Source organism: Amblyomma americanum, chromosome 4 (assembly GCF_052857255.1).
Source record: "Amblyomma americanum isolate KBUSLIRL-KWMA chromosome 4, ASM5285725v1, whole genome shotgun sequence".
NCBI lineage: Eukaryota > Metazoa > Arthropoda > Arachnida > Ixodida > Ixodidae > Amblyomma > Amblyomma americanum.
Window position 1 is genome coordinate 209,569,298 of NC_135500.1, and position 24,803 is coordinate 209,594,100.

Below are 24,803 nucleotides of genomic sequence, written 5' to 3' on the forward strand. Positions count from 1 at the left end.
CATACTTGTAAAGGAAAATTTTCTGCCCATAGCATTTGCTCGTGATGACTAATTTTAGAGTAGACCAGGCTCTGACAGCTTTACATTTCCACTCTGTGGTGCACTGGCCCGATGCACTTTTAGAAGAGGACGCACTTTCGCAAGTAAAAAAAATATTAGCACAAATGATCAACCATTGGTGGGAAAAAGCCTTCACTCACGCCGCTCTGGTTCACAAAAATGCCATTAACAAAATGGCGTTCCCCAAACTTCACTCCAGCAAGAGCTTCAACATAAAGTCATCACCTGCAGATAATTGTACATTTTTTTCTTTTTTCCACCTAGCTGGTCGTCGGTCACTTGTGCTAATCTTTTTTTTTTTTTTACTCGCGACTGTGAGTGAACTTTTAAACTGCTCTCGTTAAGATATCGCTGAGTCGTACACCTTGAGTCACCTTGGCAGCGCCTGGCGTACGCTTGGACAACAGGGGGTGCAAACGTATAGAGGCGAGCCCGGATATATCGAATTATTGTTTATATCAAACGATCATAAGACACATTTGAAAATTCAATACAAAAGTGTTGCACTATCGCATTTATCGAACTTGCGTTCAGCGGAACATCGAACGGTGCGCGCGCCCCTGGAAGTGGGGCTCCTCCTAAGCCTACTTAACTAACTAAAGCTTAGCGGCGGACCTCACCTGGCGTGCTTCGCTGCCGAAGGCGTTGCGGCAACCAACTGTAGCTTAACTTTAACTATAGATAATTCTATTGATAGTGTGCTGGTCGCATGACTAGACATCTGATGAAAAAAAAAAAGGCAGTAACTAGTTAAAAAGCACCATCTGATGCGAAGTAGGCTTGACCTAGCAACGCCTAGCGAGCGGTGCGCTATCAGCACTCCGGCCGGCGGTACGTCGCTGCAAGAAACGTCCAATTATATCGTGGGTGCAATGTATTCTTGCTTCTATGTTACAGATTAACTTATGATTGTTATACTTATATATCGAATTATCTAATATATGAAACTACTTCGCGATCCCCTTCCAGTTAGATAAAGCTGAGTTCGACTATTAGCATTCGCGAACCACAAGTTACAGTGTTCGCTCACTATGCTGCACGTCAGAACCAGAGCATGCAGTCAGCCACAAAAGGCTCAGGAAATGAATGTCCGCACACACTTCAAGGGGACAGATAGGTAAGCGTAACGATGGGACCGTCGTATGCGCAAGCCAGCTGGGTATCACGAGTATATGCAGCAGCATGAGCAGGGAATTTTCGTATGTGTGAAATAATCCGCTGCCCTAAGAGTGCGCCTTCTCTTTGTGTGCGCAAATAGGGTGAAAAACAAAAACAAAACATCACGTATCATCGCAATATAGCTACGTTAGCTTAATTGTTAACACATCTCCCAGTTCGACCAGTATATACGGCACCAAATGTAACTTGGTACACCACGACTATATCACAAGGGATGGATCGGGACCCAAATCGTACCTGGCAGCCATCCGTCTCTGCAAAACTTGTTTGCACCCCGTGCTCAGTTTTCTAGGCGCGCAAAACACGACATCGACGTTGTGCTTGCCTGCTGCTTTCTTTGGCCCTCGCGACACGTCATGTGTGTATGGAACCTCCGCAGGCCTCCTCCTCTTAGCCTAATTGGGTCGATCATTCGTTTTGGCGCGTCTAAGCAGTTTTTCTGATGCCCTAATTAGTGATTACTGCAGGGTAGACGCGTTTGGGCGCAGTCTACAGGCTTGTGTTGATACGCTGTCCGAAATCATGTAATACCCTATGTAATACCCTCTTCTGGAGGGCCTTTAGGGGTAACTTGAATAAATAAATAAATAAATAAAAAATTACATGAATTTCTTGGAGCAAATTTCAGGCACGAGACAATTGCCTCTTTGAGATTAAATATGACCCAACAAGGGGTAAATATGTTTATTTTAAAAACTGCGAGGTAGACGTCGGTGCGGTCTGTGCAAGTGAATTGTACAGCGAGGCGGATATTATATACGTGGTAGGTCTCTATAATTAGATCATTAATTAATTAAAATAGAAAATAACTCATTTTGATTTTAGGGGGAATATTATATCGCGAAATTGAAGGCTGTCAACATCGAAGATGAGCGAAGTTTTTAAAGTTTCTTTACCGGTAATGTGGTTCGAAATATCAAGTGTCAAAAATACACATTTGAAAGCTCGTTGATTTGGCTCTCCTGCGTTGCACATTTACAAAATGGTGTCGCTCGTATCTGTAATGCAGCAAATACAGGCCCTGCTTGGGCATTTTAAGACTATAGAACCAATCAGTGCGATTTCCTTGACGATGCTACGCGCAGGGTCACCATTAAAAAAAAATGCAACACGGGAAAGCCAATTCAACAAGCCTCGAAGTGCGCAATTTTGACGTTCAGCATTCCAACCACATTGCCAATGAAGAAAATTTAAAAACTTGCCTCATCTTCAATGCTGACGACCTTCAATTTCGCAATATAATCTTATCCTAAAATCACTAATAAAAGCTGATTAGTTAATTTCAGTTAATTAAACATGTGACTATGAAGTTCTACCACGATCATAATGTCCGCCTTGCTGTACAGTCCACCTGCAGAAACCGCGCCGATGTGCGTTTTGTATTTATAAAAATAAAAATATGTGAACGTTAAAGAAAAAGTCACCCGCCGCTGTGGCTCAGTGGTTAGGGCGCTCGACTACTGATCCGGAGTTCCCGGGATCAAATCCGACCGCGGCGGCTGCGTTTTTATGGAGGCAAAACGCTAAGGCGCCCGTGAGCTGTGCGATGTTAGTGCACGTTAAAGATCCCCAGGTGGTCGAAATTATTCCGGAGCCCTCCACTACGGTACCTCTTTCTTCCTTTGTTCTTTCACTCCCTCCTTTATCCCTTCCCTTACGGCGCGGTTCAGGTGTCCGATATACGAAACAGATACTGCGCCATTTCCTTTCCCCCAAAACCAATTATTACTATTAAAAAAAGCCACCCTGTAAATACGTGTACTGTCTCTACAATAAATTCAACTGATAGTAAGCGTTTCTCTCTGTCTCCGTCCTGTCCTGTCTCTGATGCGCTGTTCACGCACAGTCCGTTTACTATAGGCTGAAAGGTGTTGGATGTCGCAAGCGAATACATCTACCTTGAGCAGGTATAGTATAGTGATTGCAGGTACGGACCACGACACCTCGAAAGGGAAATGGCTAGGAGAATAAGAATCGGTTGGAGAGCATATGCCAGATAGTCTCAGGTAATAAAGAGCAGCTGACTAGTATCCCTCGCGAGGAAATCATATTGCACATATACATTGCCGTGTATACTCACCTATGGGGAAGAACATTGGAGGGTAACAACACAGTTTAAAAGTAAATTGAAGACAGCACAGAACTGAAAGGAAAAGGATACCTGAACGTAGCAGGTAGCGGCAGAGTCAGGTTGGCGGATGAAATTAGGCAGTTCGCGGGAATGAGACGGCCGCAAGTAGAGGAATTTGTCCTGCAGTGGACGTATACATATGGTTAGGCAAGTAATGACGATAACGACCATTAACTAACTCGCGTTTGTTCCTTGAGCAGCTGTGCACGCCATATATATGTTGCTAATTCATCGCGCGAAAAACCTGCGCCTCAATGCAAATAGGAAGAACTGGTAAAACCAATCTCCCTCGAAAACATGAGACGCTCCACAGCGCAGTGCAGTGTTGCTGGGCGTTCTAAAATGTATACTAATTGTAAGTTTGTCTGGCTTCGTACTGCAGATAACCGCCTTCGTTCGACCGTTTTTTTTTTTGTGCGTGTGCGTGCGTGCGCGCGTGTGAGAGAGAGATTTGGTGAATATAAAAACTTCGCCAGCTGAGATAGTTGTATGCATGTCACAAGACGCACAGCGTTTGAGTGCTGGCTTTGTTTGCTTCTTATAGCATGTGTCGACAGACGCAGGTTCAGACAAATGCTGTCGTTTCTTTTTATAATGTCATTGATAGCACCCGAGTTTAAAGCCTCAGGACAAGCCTTAAGCATTTCCTGAAACTCAAATCACTGGCTCTGAATTGGTTTCTACCGTATGTGGTGAGCGTTGTTCGGCGTTGTTGGGGATGGAGCTTCAACCCCACCGCAGGCCACCAGTGTTGGGGATTGCGCTTCAACGCCACCGGTGCCACCAGAGTTGGCCCTTGAGTTTGCTGACTCATTGAGCACCACAGGTGCCGGCTCCGAACGACGTTGTCGGACTCCGTTAAGGAGGAAACTGTACAGTAGGTTTATTTACATTTTTACAAGCGTAAAGATAAGAAGGGAGGAGGATTGTCTTTACTGCATTCGCTGTCGAGTTTTATAGCGTTCCTCTTCCCTAAGTTCCCCAGGTTGAGGACGCTCTCTCCGGGGTGGGAGTGGCCTGAAACTTTCACTTATTTGCACAAGCTCACACCACCGCACATACGAACACGCCCTGTCACATGTTGAGCCTGGGAGAGAGGAGGATGCCGTCGGAGTAATGTCCTCTGGCCAGCTGAAGGTTCCCATGCGCTGCCGACACCTGTTCTTCATTAGATGACAACCGCCGAGCAAGGCCAGAACGCAAGGTCGGGAAGAAGGGCCGAAAGCGGTCCTATGTCCTTATAGATGCTTGCGATGGTTGGGGACGATGACTGCCAGCCCACCGCGGTGCTGACAACGCCGAAGAGCCACCGGAAACGGTGCCCTTTTGTTCCCCGACATAGTCACGGCGATTGGGGAAGGTAACGGCCGCTCGCTCGTCGCAGCGGTGTCGGAGACTTCGAAAAGAGTTGTGCTCGAACTTCAGCTCTCCGCTATTTCAGGTCCCACACTCCGACGGGGCAAAACTCGGTAATTGGAACCAGCTGACACCTGGGTCATCTTCAAGTGGTCCTTGACGGCAGGCCTGGGAGCGATCACCACCGAGTTGCTCGGAGGCACCCAGTAGAAACAGCTTTGCTGGCTGCCAACAGACGAGACTTGCTGTTGCCGTTGCTAATAACCAGACTTGCTATCGCCGTTCTTAACAGCGTACTGAGGGTTCAGCTGTTCAGCTGACGACCTGGCTTTCACGCTAGCCTTTTGTAAATATAATTATTCGCGCAGGTTCTCTCATTTTACCACCGTACTTAATTCCAGCATTACGTGCTTTATTTGTGAGAAAGCTTTCGCGCATGCGCATTCGCAGACATCGTCAGCCGAAAGATCGATACAATTTTGCGTTCCGGTCGTACAAACGGAAGGTGCGTAAAAGGCACTGCCGCTCTGTTTAACGCAGTGATTGCGCTGCACTTGGATATGAAGGCAAAGCAGCGGAACCTTCTAGACTCGTTAGTCTATGCTCCGGCCGTGAATGGGGACATCAGTAGGGATTGCATTGAAGCTAGACGTAACGTACAGCGCGCCGGCACCTCGTAAGACAGCTAGCGAGGGGCCGGCGCCTCCAGCTTTATAGATGGCGTCTACGGGCCAAGCAGAATACGCCATTATGAGAAGACATATGTTCACTTGGGTTGATGGAAGTATGAGCGACGGCGAAATGCTTGAAAGATTTAACCGATCGCGACTAGCCGTATCTAATAAATGTGATTGGATTTAAGAATATTCCGTCGTGACATGCTGGCCCAAAAACAGTCACAGTTTGTACAGTCGACTTGCATTAATTCGGCGCTAATTCGCCTTTATCTTCAGTCGCAACAATGTAATATGTTCGGATACGTGCTCATGCCTTTCTACTGACGGAAAATTATTTTGAACTTAAAATATCTAACATGCGATTCTTTACACTGAAAAGCTTGCCGACGGGTAGAAGCGAGCGATTCCTGCCGTGCAAAACACCCTATGTCGGAAGAATTTTACACAGATAGCTGAGACGCATACGTTTCACGGCGCCCGGGGCGCGGTGTCAAGCTCGGCGACACGCAACGTCCCAATGCGACCCAGACTATGAGGGACGCCGTAGTGAAGGGCTCCGGTAATTTCGACCAACTGGGGTTCTTTAACGTGCACTGACATCGCACACCACGCGGGTCTCTAGAATTTCGCCTCCATCGAAATACGACCGCCGCGGCCGGGATCGCACCCACGTCTTTCGAGTCAGCAGCCGAGCGCCATAACCATGTGAGCCACCGCGGCGGCTCTACAGAGGTCAAGGTGACGTAGTCGAGAGTGCAAAGCGAGGCGCCAGCATATCTCGGCCGAATGCTCAAAGCTTTCGGGCATTAGGACAACGCGCAGTTGGCCCACACTTTTGCTAACGCATGCCGGACTGGCACGGCTCCGAGCAACAGCCGCGGCCTCCTGGCAGCAAAACTCTGCCGAACGCATGGAGGCAGAAACAGAGGGGAGGCCACACAAAGACGGCCGCGAGACAGTCGCGAAACGCTTTATGTGCGAGATGCCCTGAAAAACCACTGATTTAATGGTATGTGCCAGCTTATTGTGAGGCAGAGTACAGTTAGACCAGATGAGTGTGCAAGTACGACCAGTTTCCCAGACGCTGGGGAGAAGTTGAATTTGGCTTGCGTCGCGATACCTGCCTTCTAATGACAGATACATTATACCTTGTCTTAAAATGGAGCCTTTATAAACTAGAAAAGGTAGAAAAATGAAATAAAGGTGTCGCCGCTAAAGACGGTTTTCGCAATTAAATAATAATTATTATTATTATTAAAACGGCGGTGCGTCGTGTAGCTTTTTTTCATGCGGATCCCTTAGGTTCCTTGAGGCGGTGAGCGCGAGAATTAATGAACTGCTTTACTGAAGGCTTCGTTAATAGGGGTGGAATGCAAAAGCGTCTGTGCGCTGTCAGTGCAGACTAAAGAACACCAGGCGGTCGAAATTTATTCCGAGTTCACTGCGGCGTCTCTCATTGCTGGTGTAGAGCTTCGGGAAGTTAAGCCTTGTATGCACAGAATACTTGTCCTCGCCAGAACTCAAATACGTGAAACAGAAAACTCAAAACCATAAATAAAGATTAACGTGAAATTATATATACGATACTGAAACAATTTCAGTTGCACGTGCCAAAGGTTCACTGTATTTTCTAGCTTCATATACGTTCCTATTATGGAACTGAACGACTTCCCGCACCATGCATTAAAAACAGCAATAAACACATGGTTGCTAGTCAGCGTTTCGTTGGTGTCTGTTATACCTTCGTCTTATCCCTAAGCTGTTTCGATATTACTTGTTACCGTGAACTACCGGCACTGATTTCTGCCTTATTAAACCTGGGACTGTAAACTATGGCAGGGAGAAGAGGGCAAGGGAGGAGATTGAAAAAGCGGGGGTTCTTTCTATCGAGCTCGAACGTCGCGATCATGGTCGCGCGGGAACTGAGGCTGCTCTCACGTACTGCAAGGAGTCGCGCGATGGAAAAAATTACTCGATGCGCAAGAAATCGAAAGTAGCCCCAACACGAAAATATAGTGTAAGGCTTGGAAATAAATATACAGGGGTAGGCAACAGAAACGAATTGCGGCGGCAGTACCTACCACAGAGTCTTAGCACAGTACTAATCCACCACCGTGATCCACTTCGGCGAGGCCCACCAATTGCGCATGCACCGCCTCACCGCGGAAAGGTGGCGCGTGCGCAGTTGATGTAGCAACAGGTGCAAGCTAAAGCCTTCCACTGCGCAGGTACACATGGCCTTTCGCCGAAGCAGAGCGGGCTGTGATAAAGTTTCAGAATGGCATAGTTAATAAAACGAGAGAACTTGAACAGTTCGCGGAAAATGCACAATGAACGAAATGGGATGTTCTAGAGCTGACGAGAACGCGAGACAAAGCAGCAACGATAGGATGGGGGTGACATATTCTTGTTCTAACGTACAGGTTGATTCAGGTGGTTGTGATTTGGGGACCAAGGCACCAAGGTGTGACTGACCAGGCGCCATGTGATGTCCTACTTCCAGTCGTCCGAGAGGTCCCCGCCTGGCCGGCGCACATGGTGCTCCTTGCATGTCTAGTATTGTAGCAATTGTAGCACAGCGTAAAGGCGCCCATGTCTAATATGGGTGTTAGCACACCCAGATTAGGCGTATTCGCACACTCCTAATCAGGGGTCTGGGAATATTCGATAACACCATAACACCAAATCAAATACCATCGTATTTGATTCATCTCGATTCATCGATAATCGCTTATTAGATTTAAGGTACAGTTGGTCTCCGCAACTACATCGGCAGCGAAGGGAACGAAGCACGCCAGGCAACTGCCGCCGACAGGCCATGCACCGTACGTCAAGCACAAACCACACTACCTCATCAATGTGGCTTCACAGCGCTAGCAATGCCGACCTATCACCGCGCACGAAATGTGATCGAAGAGCACTGTTTAGTAGATGAGCCACCTGCAAGGCCAAGGCGCGCACAGTTCGATATATCGGTATATAAATAACCGCTGGCGAAACTGGAGTTCGATATACTGCGCGACTTTCCTATATTTTTACAGAGGTTGGTTTATAGGGTTTAACGTCCTGAAGGGACTCATGCTATGAGGGACGCCGTAGTGAAGGGCTCCGGAAATTTCGACCACCTGGGGTTCTTTAACGTGCACTGACATCACACAGTACACGAGCCTCTATAATTTCGCCTCCACCGAAATTTGACCACCGCCGCCGGGATCGCACCCACGTTTTTCGAGTCAGCCGAGCGCCATAACCACTGAGCCACCACGGTGGCAGGGCACGTTTTGAATACGTCAAAATGATCAGCCGTACTCAATGTCACTTTAAGAAAAAAAATTGACGTACAAGCTTGTAACTTAAATCGCGAAATTCAGCAGTACCAACGCCTCGCAAATACAGCATAGCCATTCGTCGCACTTGCAAATTTCTGTGCATTGTCCACGGCGCGCTGTTCAGGATTCATGTTAACCATGGATGCCTGGCAGATGGTCATGATGTCACCTTACACGATGTGTGACACTAGCGCTCCTTACGGTGATGGCAGTTTTTAGGCAGCGCGACTGCAGTGCGTCGATAGCAGCGGCTCCGCGATACTAAAATCATCTGTGCAGATATGGTTTGGCACAGTGTGATGGCTCTGGCCTCTAACACACATAAAGATGTTCTGGCTTCTAACACACACTGTTGGGGAAGGGCATAACACACAGCTACCGTGAAAAGCTCATATCCAAGGCAGCTGATGACTAGTCAACCTTACAGCGCTGCAGAAAGTGAATCAGTGTCTTCACTGGTGGTTATGTGAGACTCGGTAGCAGTCGCAATGACTTCAAACACTGCCAACACTGAACAACAACACATGCCTTCAAAACTATTCAACTTTATTGAAGGCCAGGCTGACTAGGCATGCTTTCTTTCTTACAACATGCCACTCCTTTTTTTTTTCTGACTTTTTTCAATGTGAGCACCAAATGTACTCCTCTGTGTTACCTTAACACATTTTTGTCTCTTGTAGACATGACACAAGCTGCAGAGGAGTGTGGTATCACAACATGACAAAAACAATAAAAACTGAAATTTGCAAATAAAACAGCAAAAGATTATGCAATATCACTGCTTTAAAAAGGTATTGCACAGAATGCATGGTGTAGCAACAAATATAAGGCAGTCTTTACAGCATGCATATTTCTTGGGACTAATATATGAGAAACATCAGGTAATAACGTTACACACTACATATTTGCACATCTTGTGATCACATGAATAAAAATCTATGTATAACAGATGCAGAGGAAAACAAAATAGCAAGGACTTGTCAGTAGGTGTGGTCACAGCACAAGATTTTTTGCTGACTTGCAAGAGCACAAAGCAGCTCACAGTAAAAAAAACCTAGATCAGTGGGCTTCCAAACAACATTTAAGAACAATCTTATGAGCTAAAACCAGGTCTTCTGCAGCACTTATAGATCTAGCATATGCATTGCAAAGAATTTGAGTCATTTAAACACTGTACTACTCTTTGGAAAAAAAAAAAATCCACCTAACATTACTACATAGGGACTGGTGTTAAAGGATGAGGACGAAGCTATTTATGCACCAAAACAACTCCAGTTCCCTTAGGAACTTGAGAGAAATGAAAAAAACACACTTTATATTGAGAGTAAGTACATAATGTGAACTTTTGTAAGGGTCTGGTCTTGAGAAAACAGAAACAGACCAAGACATCCTCACAAGTTGGGCTGGTTCAGGCGAGAATATAGTTAGACAAAGCCAGTTGCGATTTTGACGAACAGCACTGCAATATAAATTACTTTACGTGCGTCATCAACACTTTTTAAAACTTTTACCAAGCTAAGCACAAAAATAAAATTGAAATTGAGGGCGGAAAACAAGTGCCCTATACAGAGGTAGAGAAATGTGAACCATCACTAACTGATGCCCTCTCCTAACAAGTGTACCTGTGTCAGTAGCATTCCGTAGTGAAGCTCTACACAAAATAAAGGCTGCTATGCTATTTACAAATAGAAGCATTTACGGGCTTATCTAAAAAGCGTTCCATTGTGTATAAGCTTGTACTGTTGCACTGACCCGTCTTGGAACAAAGATCCCTAAATCATTGGAAGGCTTATTTGGCACTGTATTTAACGTTTCTATAACCTAACAGGTCAGGCTGTCTTTTCACGGCTTTTTGGCAGTAGCACAGCCAAAATCTGTTGGCTCCTGGAGATGTTTAGCTGCAAACACTACAATAAAAATACAAGGTAGAGCCCGCTGTTGCAAAAATCTTATTAGTCACCAGTGCTTTATGTAGCAGCACATTGCAACATTCTACAAAGTGTCAGGCTCTGGGAGATTATTATAGGCCAGTTCCTCAAGTTGCAAATCATGACAAATTCAGCATGAAATCCAGAAATTTGATGTATGAAACAGGAGAAGTGTGCTCTGGCCCCTATTATGCATTGCAAGATAAAACTTTGTAATATCAGACCCTCTCAAGATCTTGGCAAAGTCAACAGCATGCTGCAATTTCAAGGCATCACACTGCTTCCATGGAACTTTTTCCATAATCTTTATTTTTGCGCAGTGAATCAAATCTGTGCTACTGGTGCCTTTTGCCCAGTGCCCAAAGTAAGGTGCCGTACAGGCATTCCTAAAGCATGTTGCATGCCAATCCCTGGCTGCCTCAGCATTCAAGGCACATTCTACAGTGGTGCCCATATAAATCGCAGCGGACACCAGTGAAAATAATGATTTTGTGCACTTCCTCAGTCAGCCAGGGAAAGAGATACAACTAGTTCAGAAACCTCCTATGCAGGGAAATATGAACTATGCTGACCTGGCATCACATTTAGTTTGGAAGCTGAATACAACTTGAGGCAAGGCCACATCTCGCATTTGGGCAAGTCTGGAAGTTTGGCACTCAAGCCACAAGAGTGTCCACAAGAAGGCTGCCTTCACTGCTAAAGGGCACAGAATAAACACCTGTGAATTACTTCCATAGCATGCAGACAAAAAGAAAAAGTAATGCGACTGCGTAGCTTGCCTTCACAACAATGACTGACTAGCGGTGAGAAAAGCACAAGCATTATATTCACAAAGCATTACTATGCATGCTAAACGCATGAAACTAAGAATCTAAAATGGGTAAATATATGCTGACAAGAGCTTCCCTACCAGCCTCTTTGACTGTACAGTCTGCATCACTCTTGTGTAGAGTGCTCAAGCGGTGTCCTCCCCTGCATAAAAGCTGACACCTTGGCACTTTTAAAGGCTGCGCTTGCGTGGAAGTACAGCCACATGAACCTGCAAGCAAGGCAGGCACAAGCAATTTGCCCACAAACTATGCGCTCCTTTCTAATTTCTCTTTTGACTGTGTGGTGCAGACTGCTCAAGCGCTCTAAACAAGTGTGACGCAGATTTCACAATGTTTACTGCAGGCTTGCAGTGGCATACAGTGCAGTCTAGAAACCCTGCTGCTTCCCATGGCTCTCAACAGAGGAATCCTGAACCAACAGGACAGGCAAAAAGATGAGACTTCAGGTGAAATCAAGAAAGGTTTTATGCTCCTGTCTTTTCTCATGCTGCTTTTCAGCCTGCCTTTTCCTTTCAGTGAATAGGATGCCCATCACAACCTTTTTCCTTAAAAGAGATAACCAGGGAAAAAACTTAACAACATGCAGCCATACACTGCAGTCACAACTGCTTTGCAACATGACTCAATCAATAAAAAGGTACTGTAAATAAATTTCTCGTTCCACTGCTTTAAACACATGGCTGAATACTGCAATGACTATGAAAGCAAATTACTGATTATAATATGTTCTCCACCATGCTTCAAAACAAGAAGTGCATAAAGACTAGTTAAAAAATGATTGCAAAAAGCCCGGCACGCTAAACACTAAAATAAAAATCAAAATAAAAACAAAAACCTCTACACAAGAAAGAGCTCACATGGTCCTCTCTAAGCAGGCTTCAAAAATAAGAGAGGGATATACCACAGCCCAGAATGTGCACCTCTGGGCATTCAAAAACGCCACTCAAGACTAGCATGTCCAAAGTGAGAACGAGTAGCAAGCTTCGGTAATGACACCTCCAGAAAATAAAAATCACTATGATAAACATTCAATGCAACAACAGCAGAGGATGATGAAACAACTGTCCGCCTCTACTAGATGCCGAAGTACCACACACGCTTCCATCACGCCAAATCCATGGATAAAGGATGGCCACCAGTCCACACTTTGTCAGTGTCGCTTGAAACAAGTAGCGTGCAGCATCTTTGTGTTCTTCCAGCTAAACCACATGCAGCAAACCAATGCCTGCCAACTGAACACATGCGCACCACCACACGCCAAACTCTTGTTTGTTCACACCCAAGGCCCTCGCAGCACTATCCCTGTTGGGCTTTCTCTTCCATGCCGCAGGAAGGGGATGCGAATCGTTGCTGCAAACAGTCTTTGCTACCTAGCACCTCCGAATGTCACAAAATTAGAGTGGACCGCCTGCCTAGCAAGTGCAGACTGCCGCATGCGCTGCAGGCATGTGGAGAGAGAGACGGCACCTTCTTGTTCACAAGATTGTAGTATACACTCTTGATGAGCCCAACGGGGTCAACTCAGACCGAAGTGATGTGGCGGCGAGTGGCATCACGGCTTTTTTCAGAGCGAGCAAGCTGCGTACAGGATGCTCGTAATGGCAGCAGTGAGTCCGCCTGTGACGGGCAGTGTGAGTAGCCAGGCCATGATGATGTTGCGGAAGAGGCCCCAGTCGACGCCCTTACGTGACCGCACCCAGCCGACGAACACAATGGAGCCCACCTTGCAGTGCGTCGTGCTGATTGGGATGCCCACCTTGGAAGCCAGCAGCACCGTCGAGGCAGCACCGATTTCAATGGTGAAGCCACTGTTCACACACACACAGAAAAGAAAGATGAATAACTAACCATAGCAATGTGCGCACATATTCAGTGGACTGCTGAGTTCCACCTTGCTCTACACACCACTCACTATGTATTTAAGGGAGCAAACGTACAATGTGCGAGCTTTAACTAAATTGAATTGTACCACCATGTCATGGCTGTAACTGGTATCGACACAACGTATGCATATGGAGGTATGCCAGGGTCCTTGTTTCGGTTTGCTGTGCTCGTGCTTAATTAAAATGGCAAAAGCTTTTTCATTTTTTTTCTTTCTTGCATTGAGTGCCGCACGAACGCTCCATGAGTGCCACTGCACAGAGTCAGTAGCTTGAAGTCACTGCAAAAGTTTGCCTTAAGGGGGGATGCAGGTGTTGGAGGTGAAATTTTAAATTTTTTTTGCGTAGAGCAATGAAATTTGGTATGCTTATTGGAAAGTCCACTGAATGCTTAAATATGAAATTTCACTGAAATATATTAAGGCCTGACTATACTGATTACACTTAAAAAGGAATGGTGTGTTAAAGAGTTAATCACGTTCATCTTAGTGGGAGTCTACAGTAAACTTGGTAAATTTCTTGTACAGACCGGGGGTCTGCTAACGGACTGGCAGTTTTTCACATCTTGGGCATCGTCTTTACCTGTAAATTAGTATTTCGCATTCTTTTGTCTCCCTGGCACACTAAAGGTTACGAGGCATTATAAATATAGGCTGCAAGTTTTCTGGCCATAATAGTACCTCTGTTGTCGTTCAGCAGATATACACTTACTTGATCTTTACTTTTCCCTTTTCTGATCCCCTGTATTCAATACCTGTAAGAATTTTCTTAATTTTTCTTTAATTGCACCGATGATTTTCATTTTTTCAGTGCTATGATATTTAGGAATAAGAGCTTGATCAGGTTGTTTGGCTAAATTAGTATTCAGAGTAGCATTTTTCTGCTATCTTGAATATCTTCTCTGAATTGGTAACGGCACCGGCTTTCTTGTGTTCTCCTTTGTACTAAACAAAACTATAGGTTATGCAAATAAAACTTTGCTTCAATTTCTCAGAAGCAAATAGCCTGAAGGGTTTTATTCTGAGTCATTCCGTGTGGCACATGATGCTTCACCAGCGTTACAAATGTCGTCAAGGTGACAGGAACAACTGTCATCATTCATCCTAAAGTTAGGACTTCTATGGATGCTATAAGAGCCCCACTACTTGGCATAGAAGTAAAATCCTTGGGCTCTAAACATTTCACAAAGGCTGTGCATTAACTATTTCTTACATCAAATTTCATTATTCAGCACCTTATTGCGCTCAACATGTACTGTTCTGAAAAACCTTGGAATTTTATCCTTATCATCCTCATCCAGAGCAGTCATATCCAGATACATTGCCAGGCTGACTGACATCTCCCATTATGTATCACTAATGAGTGCCTCCTCCGATGAGTTACATAAATGCAAGCTGTCTAAATGGTTTGATTAATTAGCTTTCTGTTTTACCAAAATGTCAGTCTGACTAGCACAAATCCAACCATCAAAAGCATACAGTAGTACAAAACACAGCACCCGGAAGATGCATACCAGTATAACAGTGAGAAAACAATGTTCGACTTGTCAGCACAGTTGTGACATGATTCCCGATTAAGCTAGCTACAGTAAAAAGCGACTCTAATACTACCATAACTAAAATATGTTAGCAATCAAAATAATCTTACTTGGAAGGTGTCACTTTAGTCAGGTCCTCGCCCAACGTCTGGATCACTCGCCGGCCCCAGATCCAGAGCCCCAGACTGATGCCTACCCCTCCGTACAGAAGGATGTAGACAGGCGTCTCTGCTGTCTGGTTCACGTTACCTTCAAAGTATATCATCCATAGGGCAATCAGGGGCCCAATTGCATTGCTGTTGAGCAGGAAAAAAAAGAGGCCAGTGTTAAACAGAAAAAAACACTACTGATATCCACATCTAAATTAAAACAATATATAAGTGCAAAAAAAGAACATTTTAGGTTTTTTCAGCATCACAGTCTCCACTAACTGGCACCTGAACTATAAGGTAAAACTGCTCAATGCTGCACTAATTTTTGCAGGAATATTTCTCACTCAGTACAAAACTTTAAGAAGTAACTAAATACAGTGAAATTCCTTTTAGTGAACTCTGTTGAACAGAATTTTTCAATTAGCTGAATTGGTTGGGGACTGGACTGTTGTTTAGTTTCCCAAAAACAATGCAAAAAAAAAAGAAACAAAATCAAGTAATGATGAACCATAAAACTTGTACACATTGATTATGTGGACTCTAGTAGTGCCCAATGAGCACACTTGACAGCACATAAGCTCTCTCCCAACACAGCAACAGCAGTGATGAATTGAGGGTGGGATTGAACATGACAAATACTAATTAGGCACATTTTGCTTTTTAAGTGCAGCACATTCTTTTCAGGTGCACAAAGCATGTTAGCAGTGCTCACAAATGCACTATGCATTTCCTCCTATAGGTGACAAAAATGCAGTGGTTGTAGACAAGGGTATAACTCACAGAAACTGAACACAGAACACAGCAACACAGAGCACAAAAACAAGATGAGGTCAGGTGGGATATATAAAAAATGCACTATGGTCGCTACTTTCTTCATTTTAATTCGCCACAATTCTTATGCAAGCCTGACCAAGAGATGGAATGGTAAGAAATGTACAAGCAGCGATTATATCACAGTTTTTGTACGACTCGAATTAACCTCAACTGGTCTTTTATGTCACAGCCACCATTTGGCTATTGAAACCAAAACAGAAACGACATGAGAAAAAAATTCAACGACATAAATTATTCAGTTGGCATAGGTAAATTCCATGTCATGGCTAATGCATACTATTGTCCTGCACACCATTCAGAGGAAAAAAAAAAGAAAAATTGGCGTCTACACAAGATTTAACCAGAGCTTAGTGTTTAGCAAGCCTTGCTGCTTCTAATGAACACTTTCACAGCCAAGTTACACCTGCTGTGCTGGGAATTACTGACACTGTTCAGCTCTCTAAAGAGCACTTATTTCGTTACTTAAAGAAACTGGTTCCGGTTTCTGCCTCAGCAATCAGGTGACTGAACAGATAAGGAAGGTGACACGATTGCTCTAGACAAATTGTTAACCGGAACACCAAAGGGCACAGCCAAAAACTTTCCCAACCTACCAAAGAACAAAGAAAGAGAAAAATATGAACAAAATGATAAGAAAATAAAAGCCCTTCACCTGACATCATTGCCACCATGCGCAAAAGATCCAAAGACTGCTGTGAGAACTTGGAGGAATGAAAACAGTTTTGCTGTCTCCGGTTTATCATCGTCATGGTTTTCTTTGATCGGCGGTACAGCCTAGAATGAGAAAGGAAAAAAAAAGAAAAGCTGAATAACTTGTGCCTAAAGGTATGTGAAAGGATTAAAACATATGAATTAAGCAGTGCTATGCTTTAGGCTGCAATGGTCTCCCTGCAAAACTGACGAAAAAGCTACACATATGCATGTGCATGCACTCGTGTGCACACACAAAAAGGAATTATGAAACATGTCTTATCATTTTTCTTTTATATAGCAAGAAGCTTGCAAGCTTCGTGCCAAATGCACTCTTCCTTAGATGCTTCCAAAAACTTACCAAAGCTGCTTCCTCAATCATCACCAGTGACAGCCTCTTGTGCGGGGTATGGTGTGGATGTGGGTGGAGGTTTGGGTAATCATCTACAGCAATGGCATAGAGATAAAACAACAAACAAGTATGAAAATGTTTTCTTTTTTTAGAAGACTAAATGGTGCTTGTATATGTGTCTATGTGCCTGTAACCAAATTCCTTCCACCAAAAAACTGTTTTGCACATGAGAAGCAAAAATAATGACCAGTTAACTAGGCTGCTCACAAAAATGAAGCCAATTCAATGCACCTTTTTTGCTGTAGAGTGCCTAACCTGTACATGTTGAACAGCTTATAACGAGCCCAATTTAAACTTTTTGCTGACAAAAGTATGAGCCCCAGAAAAAAGGCAAGGATGAAGAAATTGCACTATAGCGTAAAACGAAACGTGAACAAGATCACTGCAACAGGTGCAGCAAAACAATAACACAGCTGCTGGAGGCTAAACACTGACACACTTGATTTACGCTTAATAGCGTGAAGACCACTGCGCCGTGTTGATGCCCTTCGCTTGTATGCCTCCACAACCAATACATTTTGTCTTTTGTTTTTGGGTTTCAATTGCCCTGTTAGCAGTTCATTTGAGGGCACGGAGGAAGACTATTTAGGAGTAGAAACTCCGCTGTTTGCGGCGACCAGAAAAGGTCACAAGCCCGTGGAGCCGCTATCATGCTGGCGGCCTGGAAAAAAACTACCGCCGTTTCGGTTGCCAAGGCAACCAGTCGAGCGTGTTGCTCCCATTCGGCTGCGTGCACCTATGCTATTTTGAACAAAACACCTGTATCCCATCTTAGTCTAGCAAATTCAGAAGGAGGCCGCGCTGCAAGTAGCAGTGCTGTTAGTATTACGGTCCTCAAACAGACACCGCTAAGAACTGTTGCTGTTTGACTTAAGGGCGCAGAAATACAACGTCACGGCATGCCCGCTAAAGCAAACACCCGTGCCATCTGCTTTGAGCTCCCGCCGCCGGAGCCGCCTGCCCGGGCGCTGCATTTTTTTTTTTCGCTGCGGCTTCTACGAGGCGCTGCTTGGCGCCGGCAATGCATACAGCCCCATCGGCGCATACAATTGTGACCTTATCTGGTCGCCTGCGCTCGCTCGTGCTGGCAGGAGTTTCACCTCATAAATAGTCTTGCTCCGTGTTTGAGGCTGATGGCACCTCTGGTCCCTAGAGTTACAACATCAAAAACAACTCTGCACACATTCACAACAGAGCGCAGGTGCACGGAGAAATGAGTCATGAAAACATGCAACTTCAGAGTATGTAGTTCACATAATGCACTTCAAACTTACTGTGCTGGAGCTTTCCAGAAATCACTTCGATACTGGTACGCCGACCACCGTTCAATATGTTTCCCGCACTTAGCTGAGGAAGGTGACGAGCAGAAAGAAAAAAAAAAACGAATCAGGGGGTGGGCTTCAGTTCCCAATGATGCCAAGAATCAGCCATTGAAACCTTGAAACTAATGGCAATTTCAGTTTTAACTGCAAATGCACACACAGCCCGCACTTATATCAGTGTATTGACCAGTGTGATATAATGTCAGTGTGCCATCGATACAAATTTTTTTTTTTTGGCAGCCCGTGCATAGATATCTCGCGTTTGTGTTCTCATGCTTGATAAATATTAAAGAATATACATATGTATGCGTGCATTTTTTCCAAATAAAAAGAAGTTGGCGCTCGTTGTGCACGCTCTCTCATGCTTATCCGTGTCACATTAAAATTCTACCCTAAAGCATAATTCAACTAGCTCAGAAGTGAGAACTATTAAAATTCCCTTCTTCGTAACTCCTGTGATGCAAAACAGTTCGGAAAAATTCCTGTGGAAGGAGACTAGCGAGGAAGCACCATTTTCTATTCAAGACATTTTGTGACTTCATAAACATTTCCTAAGAGACCATTGCAGGAAGGACAAATATAAGTAGGACAAAAATAAAGTTTCACAATACACTGTATCTCCAAAAATTGTGTGAAATAGCAACAACGTAAGAAAAGATATGAGAACCACTGATGGCACATGGATGTGCCATCATGGATGTGAAGGAGGAAAACAACTTAAAAACGTGCACAAAAGCAATGGTAAAATGAAGTTAAGGCAGACCATCTAAAAATGCATTATCTGGCCTAACTTCAGAGAGCTTAACTACTTAACTAGCTTAACTTCATTTTACTGCCCCTTTTGCTTGTGCTTTTAGATGTTTCCCTACATGTTCAAAGCCTGCACTACATTGGGTTTTTGCATCTGTTCTAGTGTCACATTTTTTGAATAGTTTTTGAATACTAAAAGATGTACCAACTAGCCTGCATGATATAACCAGAACACACACACACCCAGAATGACTGTCTGTATCCACTTTTTGTTCTGAAAAATTTAGAAGGCTTATTTTTGCTCACAGGTGACAAGCTTAGGAACTACATCAAGGAACAAAGAGTTACAAAAGCTTTCAGTATCAAAAAAAGAACTTACTTTTCTACTGCTGTCTGTGTCTATCAAATCGTCGCTCACTGGATCACTTGGAGAAAATGAGTATGTCAAAGTCTTAGGCAGATCCTTGGTGGCCTGGGCTAGCTCTGCACAAAAAATAACAGCAAGCTTTAGCTTCTTGCATGCACCAAAATAAAATACCAGTGGTAGCAAAGGTTTCGGCATGAACACACAGTTTGAAAATTAAAAAACACTCCTGCTGGTGGTTATTAGCCTTGTGTAAAGTTTTCTCTTCACTTGTACAACACAATCGTATTCTGCTTGCGAAGAACCTTGTTGTTTGCATAGAACTCAACTAACGTTTCTGCTGAAAGCGTTTGGCAGAGAGAAAGGTGCCAGAGGAACCTACAGAGCAATATGTTACTTGCTATATGCATAAAGAATGAATAAACACCTCTCTTCTAATCATGTAGGCTAAGATACATCACTATACTTCCGAGTAACAGCACAAAAAATAAGTCTCCTCTCTTGTACAGCACTTTTTTTCTACGAAGCTCACCTTTGCCATCATGTTTTGCAATGTCAGTAAGGTGAGGAACAGCATGGAAATGTGAAATTAACAGTGAAGATAGACCCGCCGCGGTGGCTCAGTGGTTAGGGCACTTGACTACTGATTCGGAGTTCCCGGGTTCGAACCCGACCGTGGGGGCTGTGTTTTTATGGCGGCAATTCCCCAAATCGCCAGTGTGCTGTGCAACGTCAGTGCACGTTAAAGATCCCCAGGTGGTCGAAATTATTCCCGAGCCCACCGGCTCGTCTTTCTTACTTTCTTCTTTCACTCCCTCCCTTGTTCCTTCCCTTACAGGTGTCCGCCGATATATGAGACAGATACTGCGCCATTTGTTTCCCCAAAAACCAATTATTATTATTATAACAGTGAAGATAGGGAGAGGGGCCTTACATGAGCGGGGGTACTTGTCCGGAGCTTTACGGTATATCTTTATAGCGTGCACATAGTTCTCTAACTGGTTAATTATCACCATGCAGGCACGGGACAGCCACGCCACCTGGTGTGCACATATGGTACAAGTCATGCAGTTTGCAGCAATAACACCAGTGGAGCCAGAAAAACGGAGCAATTAGTCCTTGCACTTTAAACGCACATTAATGTTCTCAGTGGGGCACAACATGGCCAGGTTTTGTGTACTTGCCAGAACACCCAGATGATTTTGTAGATGTCTCTGTCAATAATGCATCAACAGAGAGTAAAAAAAAATGCCAGGTTATCCTGTTGATGACAATAAAGCCATTAACAAAGATGTCAAACAGTGGGTAGTTTAGTGCCATCTGTTATGGAGCAAAGAAACTTACCTGCATTACACTAGACATAACTGATCGGTTCCTATCACAGTCCCTCAAATCGTCGCTGCTCTGTACCTCGAGTGTTTATTCAACATGCCAGTAGCTATACTCAGGTGCTTGAAACTTTAAAGCCTAACTGATACCTGAGCAATTGGTTATATTTTCAAAATCTGCTTCCAAGTTGGCTTCGGTTACCAAATTTGCACTTTGAAACCTCCAGGGCACCAGCTATATTATAAGCACTTAATGGTTAAAAGGAAAGAAAATTCTGCTAAAGCAATATAAAATAATATCTATGAAAGAAAAAGAAAACTTACTAACCAGTCATGGTTATTCGGTCATTATCAGCATCACTGGAAATGTCCCCTAGGAGTACATGCAAAGATGAGCATGCGATGCTGTTAGAAAAAAGTCAGGACCAGCAATATGCTGATTGCATGCAAAGTAAAAGCCGCTTACGGTCAGCTTTAATAACTCACGTGCAATGCCTAAATTGAATGTACGTGGGAGGCAAAAAGGCAAATGTGCAGATAAGTGCAGGAGTTCATGTTAGGAGGCATACCAGTGTCATTTGCAAAAAAATAATTTTAATGCCAGAAAACAAGCCCATTTCTACATAAGCATTAAAATAGTCAGTAACTGAAATTGTAGCTGTGACAGCAATGAAAACATCTCAAATTAGCCTTCCTACCTAATCATGCACACAACTTTACACATAGGCAGGCTGCCTCATCATCTTAATCCAGAACCAACTGTGAAATAACAATGTTTGACAAGATGTTAAATATGTTATATCATTTCACCTAATTTGATATGACACATTTGACTCTGTACATATTGCATAAGTGGTCAGATGGTTGTATTGCAATTAAAGCCATTAACTATGATCGCCTGCCTTGTGCAAAAGCTCCTGGCTAGCTACAGACTTCAACAAGGTGATGAAACAATTCTTTAAATCACACCTTTTTCAAGAATGATTGATACTAGCAACAGAAAACAGCGAAAGAAAGGCCTTCACAGAGGGTTGAATATAACAAAATTTGAATGAGGACTCTAACTCACTGCACTGACATATTTGAGCACCTTTTCTTTATCTACCTACATAGTCGCACATCACAACCACACTAAATTATTTATTTATTTTATTTTTCTTTATTAGACACGTGCATTGCCCTTGCAGGTGATGCAGGTAGCTAGGAAATGTTAGTGAGTAAAGTGCCTCAGATTTGGTACGTTCCCTTACTTCTTTAAGCATAGTTGTGAAAGTCACACATTGCTTTCATGTGCAGCAGTATAGTAAATATTTATCCAGAGTTGGAGACACCGAGCAGCTAACCTCACAGTGAGGATGTGAAACTGTTGAATATTTTTTTCCCTTCCATGTAGCGTAAGGTATGAAGTGGCACGTAGCAATATAACTATCCAGAAAAAGACACAATGAACCTGAAGGCAATATGGTCATAAACAGAGTGATGCACTTGAAAAAATTCACAGGGACATCTAATTTCGTAATTACCTTATGTATTGCTAACGCGATAGCATTAGAAGCTGCTGATGGCCTTATTGGCAGTGATGTCAATTCCAGTCTGGTGATCATCACTTCGGGTGTGGTGATGCCACTTCCCTCCAGCCAAAGAGAATTGTCTGCTGTGGTGATGTCACTTCTCTCAAGCCAATGAGTGAATTTTATGGCCGATAACACATTTTTTTTTTCCCCCCAATGAGGCTTATAATGCTCTCGCATTAAAAATGCTTCAGTACTAATGCTTCGACTAGGTACCTGTCTTCACCAAAGTAACTAGTCATCAGTTGAGATGCTAGTAAGACCTTGTTATTGTACTTTTTTTGCATGTGGCAGTTACAGTAAAAGCTCATTAATTCGAACTTGAAGGCAACTGGAAAATTGTTCAAATTAAGCGAAGTTCAAATTATTGAATGGCCGCTAAAATGAGCGGTCATAGCGCCCTGCCATACGGGCGGAACCCGAAGCAGTCACATCTAGACTCGTTATCGTGAGCTAGGCGCTACTACATGTTTGTGGCGGGCGGTTCTGAGAATTAAATGCATCTGGTCCTAATGGGAAATGAAATAAATTGATCGGCCAGTTATGCGCCAGGAACAAATACTGGAATGCATTCGTGGCTTGAGCAGCAAGCTTTAGTGCTGGAATATATGATGCTTTTTATGCTCCAAAACATGTTTATTTACGGGGAAGGGTTGTCAAAATTAAACGTAATCAGCAAAGTGCATTTGCTTGCGTTTCTTTTGCCAAGACTCCATCAGCATCATCTGCAGCTTGCCCAAAGCTCTTGTGCAACGTCAGAGTTCTCATTGACAGAGAAGTGGCGCACTAAAACATCGAGCGCTGACGCTACTTCATGTGCACTTGGCAGTGGCATAGTCTTGTCGCCGCCGTCGGACCCATCGCTGTTGGCTGTTCTCACCACATGCGAGCCCTGCGACATCTTCTGGGGGCATGTAGCCTCAATTATATTGGTGTCACTCAAGGGCTGCTACGTCTCCACGCTGCTGTCCATGCGTGCGACGCAGCGAAAACTTGGAACGGCTTGCGCCGAATCATCAGCGGCATGGGCGAGTGCTCCGGCAGCGAAAACCTGCTACGGCATGCACCGGAACGCGGGCTCCATTTTTTTCTTTTCCATTGTTTTACATCTCTGGTAAATTTGGAGCGTGCTTTATTCACTACGGCTCAACTTCTATCTAAGAGGAGCGGTGTCAGCCAGAGGCTCCTAGTTAAGATTAACCGTAAGTTCGAATTAATGAGCTTTTACTGTACAATACAAGCATACATATATATATATTTTTTTCACGCACAAACCCCGAGATACATGTGCAAATTTTGTTATGAACAACCCAACATGCTAGGTGCAATCACAGTGCATGCTCTCTCACTCACTCTCAATGGTGACCCTAAGACGAGGAACAATGAAGAACCAGACAACAATGATGGCGATCACAGCGATCGAGACGGCGATGATCATGGCACCCCACCAAGGAATGAGATTGAACCTTAGCACTGGAAGAAAAAAAAAAGCAGTGATTTGAACGCAACCACAAGAACCAAAAATCCTAGCAGAAAAGTAAAAAATTGCTTTGCATCATTCAAATCTCTTGCACATCAACTTTTTCCTTGATGCAGAGTGAAAAGCTTCTTTGGGAGTCTTTTCCCTTAACACAAGGGTTATTAAAAAAGTAAGGTAGCAAGGGCTTGCATGGACAAAATTTATGCCATAAGCAGATATACTGACACAGCAGCATGTTACTGGTGCACATCACTTTTCAGCATAGTCACCATGCCTATCCCAACATTTGTTCCAACAATACACCTATATACACTGTAGAAGAAACCTGTGTCAAGTTCGTGAAGTTTCATTATGAAGCCTTGCTAAACCTCTGTATACTGTTTGTGCCTACCACACAGGTGCATCTTCAATGTTCCAAAGAGAAGGAACTGGAGATGGAGAGAGATGGAAGGAGGGTGGTCTAGCATCTTCCACCGGAAATGTTGTAACAATGCATGTGCACTGACTGTGGCTGAGTGTGGTTGGCCACTGTCATGTGGCCACTGTCATGCAGCAACATTTGTCGAGAAAGTCCACGCCATTTTCTGTGAACGGCCCCCGACAACCACCACAGTGTATGACAATGAGTAGCAGCATTTACTCTGCTCTTCTGGTGAGAAAATAAAATAGCAGCTGGCCTCTGTAGTCCCAAATGACCCTCACCGATTCACAAGCAATACAGAAGTTCAGCAATCCGTGCATATCTTCATGGACTTGACACATATTTCTTCAACGCCGACATTGAAGCCTTGGTGAACGATTAGAACAGATCGACACATATTTCTTCAACACCGAAATTGAAGCCTTGGTGAACGATTAAAACAGATGTTTGGAGAAGCATGGCAACTATGCTGAAAAGTGATGTGCACCACTGACATACCACGTAGTGTATCAGTATTTTTGCCGGTAGAAAAAAGTTTGTCCATGCCAGCACCTGTTACCTGATTTTTTCCA

At 44.0% G+C, this 24,803-nt stretch overlaps 1 protein-coding gene across 7 annotated transcripts in view; it reads right to left on the minus strand.

Moving 5' to 3' along the window:
• Window positions 1-9,261: 9,261 nt before the first annotated feature.
• Window positions 9,262-24,803, minus strand: part of NaPi-III (Na[+]-dependent inorganic phosphate cotransporter type III) — a 68,837-nt gene continuing 53,295 nt past the window's right edge. For 2 of the 7 annotated variants that reach the window (XM_077663221.1, XM_077663222.1), the window contains exons 6-13: window positions 23,684-23,803; window positions 21,088-21,132; window positions 19,447-19,550; window positions 18,270-18,342; window positions 16,945-17,027; window positions 16,546-16,667; window positions 15,018-15,203; window positions 9,262-13,298 (exon numbers count right to left, since the gene is read on the minus strand). In XM_077663221.1, the coding sequence (XP_077519347.1) occupies window positions 13,055-13,298; window positions 15,018-15,203; window positions 16,546-16,667; window positions 16,945-17,027; window positions 18,270-18,342; window positions 19,447-19,550; window positions 21,088-21,132; window positions 23,684-23,803 (977 nt within the window). In that variant the 3' untranslated portion in view covers window positions 9,262-13,054. The remainder of the gene's footprint in view (window positions 13,299-15,017; window positions 15,204-16,545; window positions 16,668-16,944; window positions 17,028-18,269; window positions 18,343-19,446; window positions 19,551-21,087; window positions 21,133-23,683; window positions 23,804-24,803) is intronic. The other 5 variants (XR_013313893.1, XR_013313894.1, XM_077663223.1 and 2 more) reach the window with 5 other exon arrangements.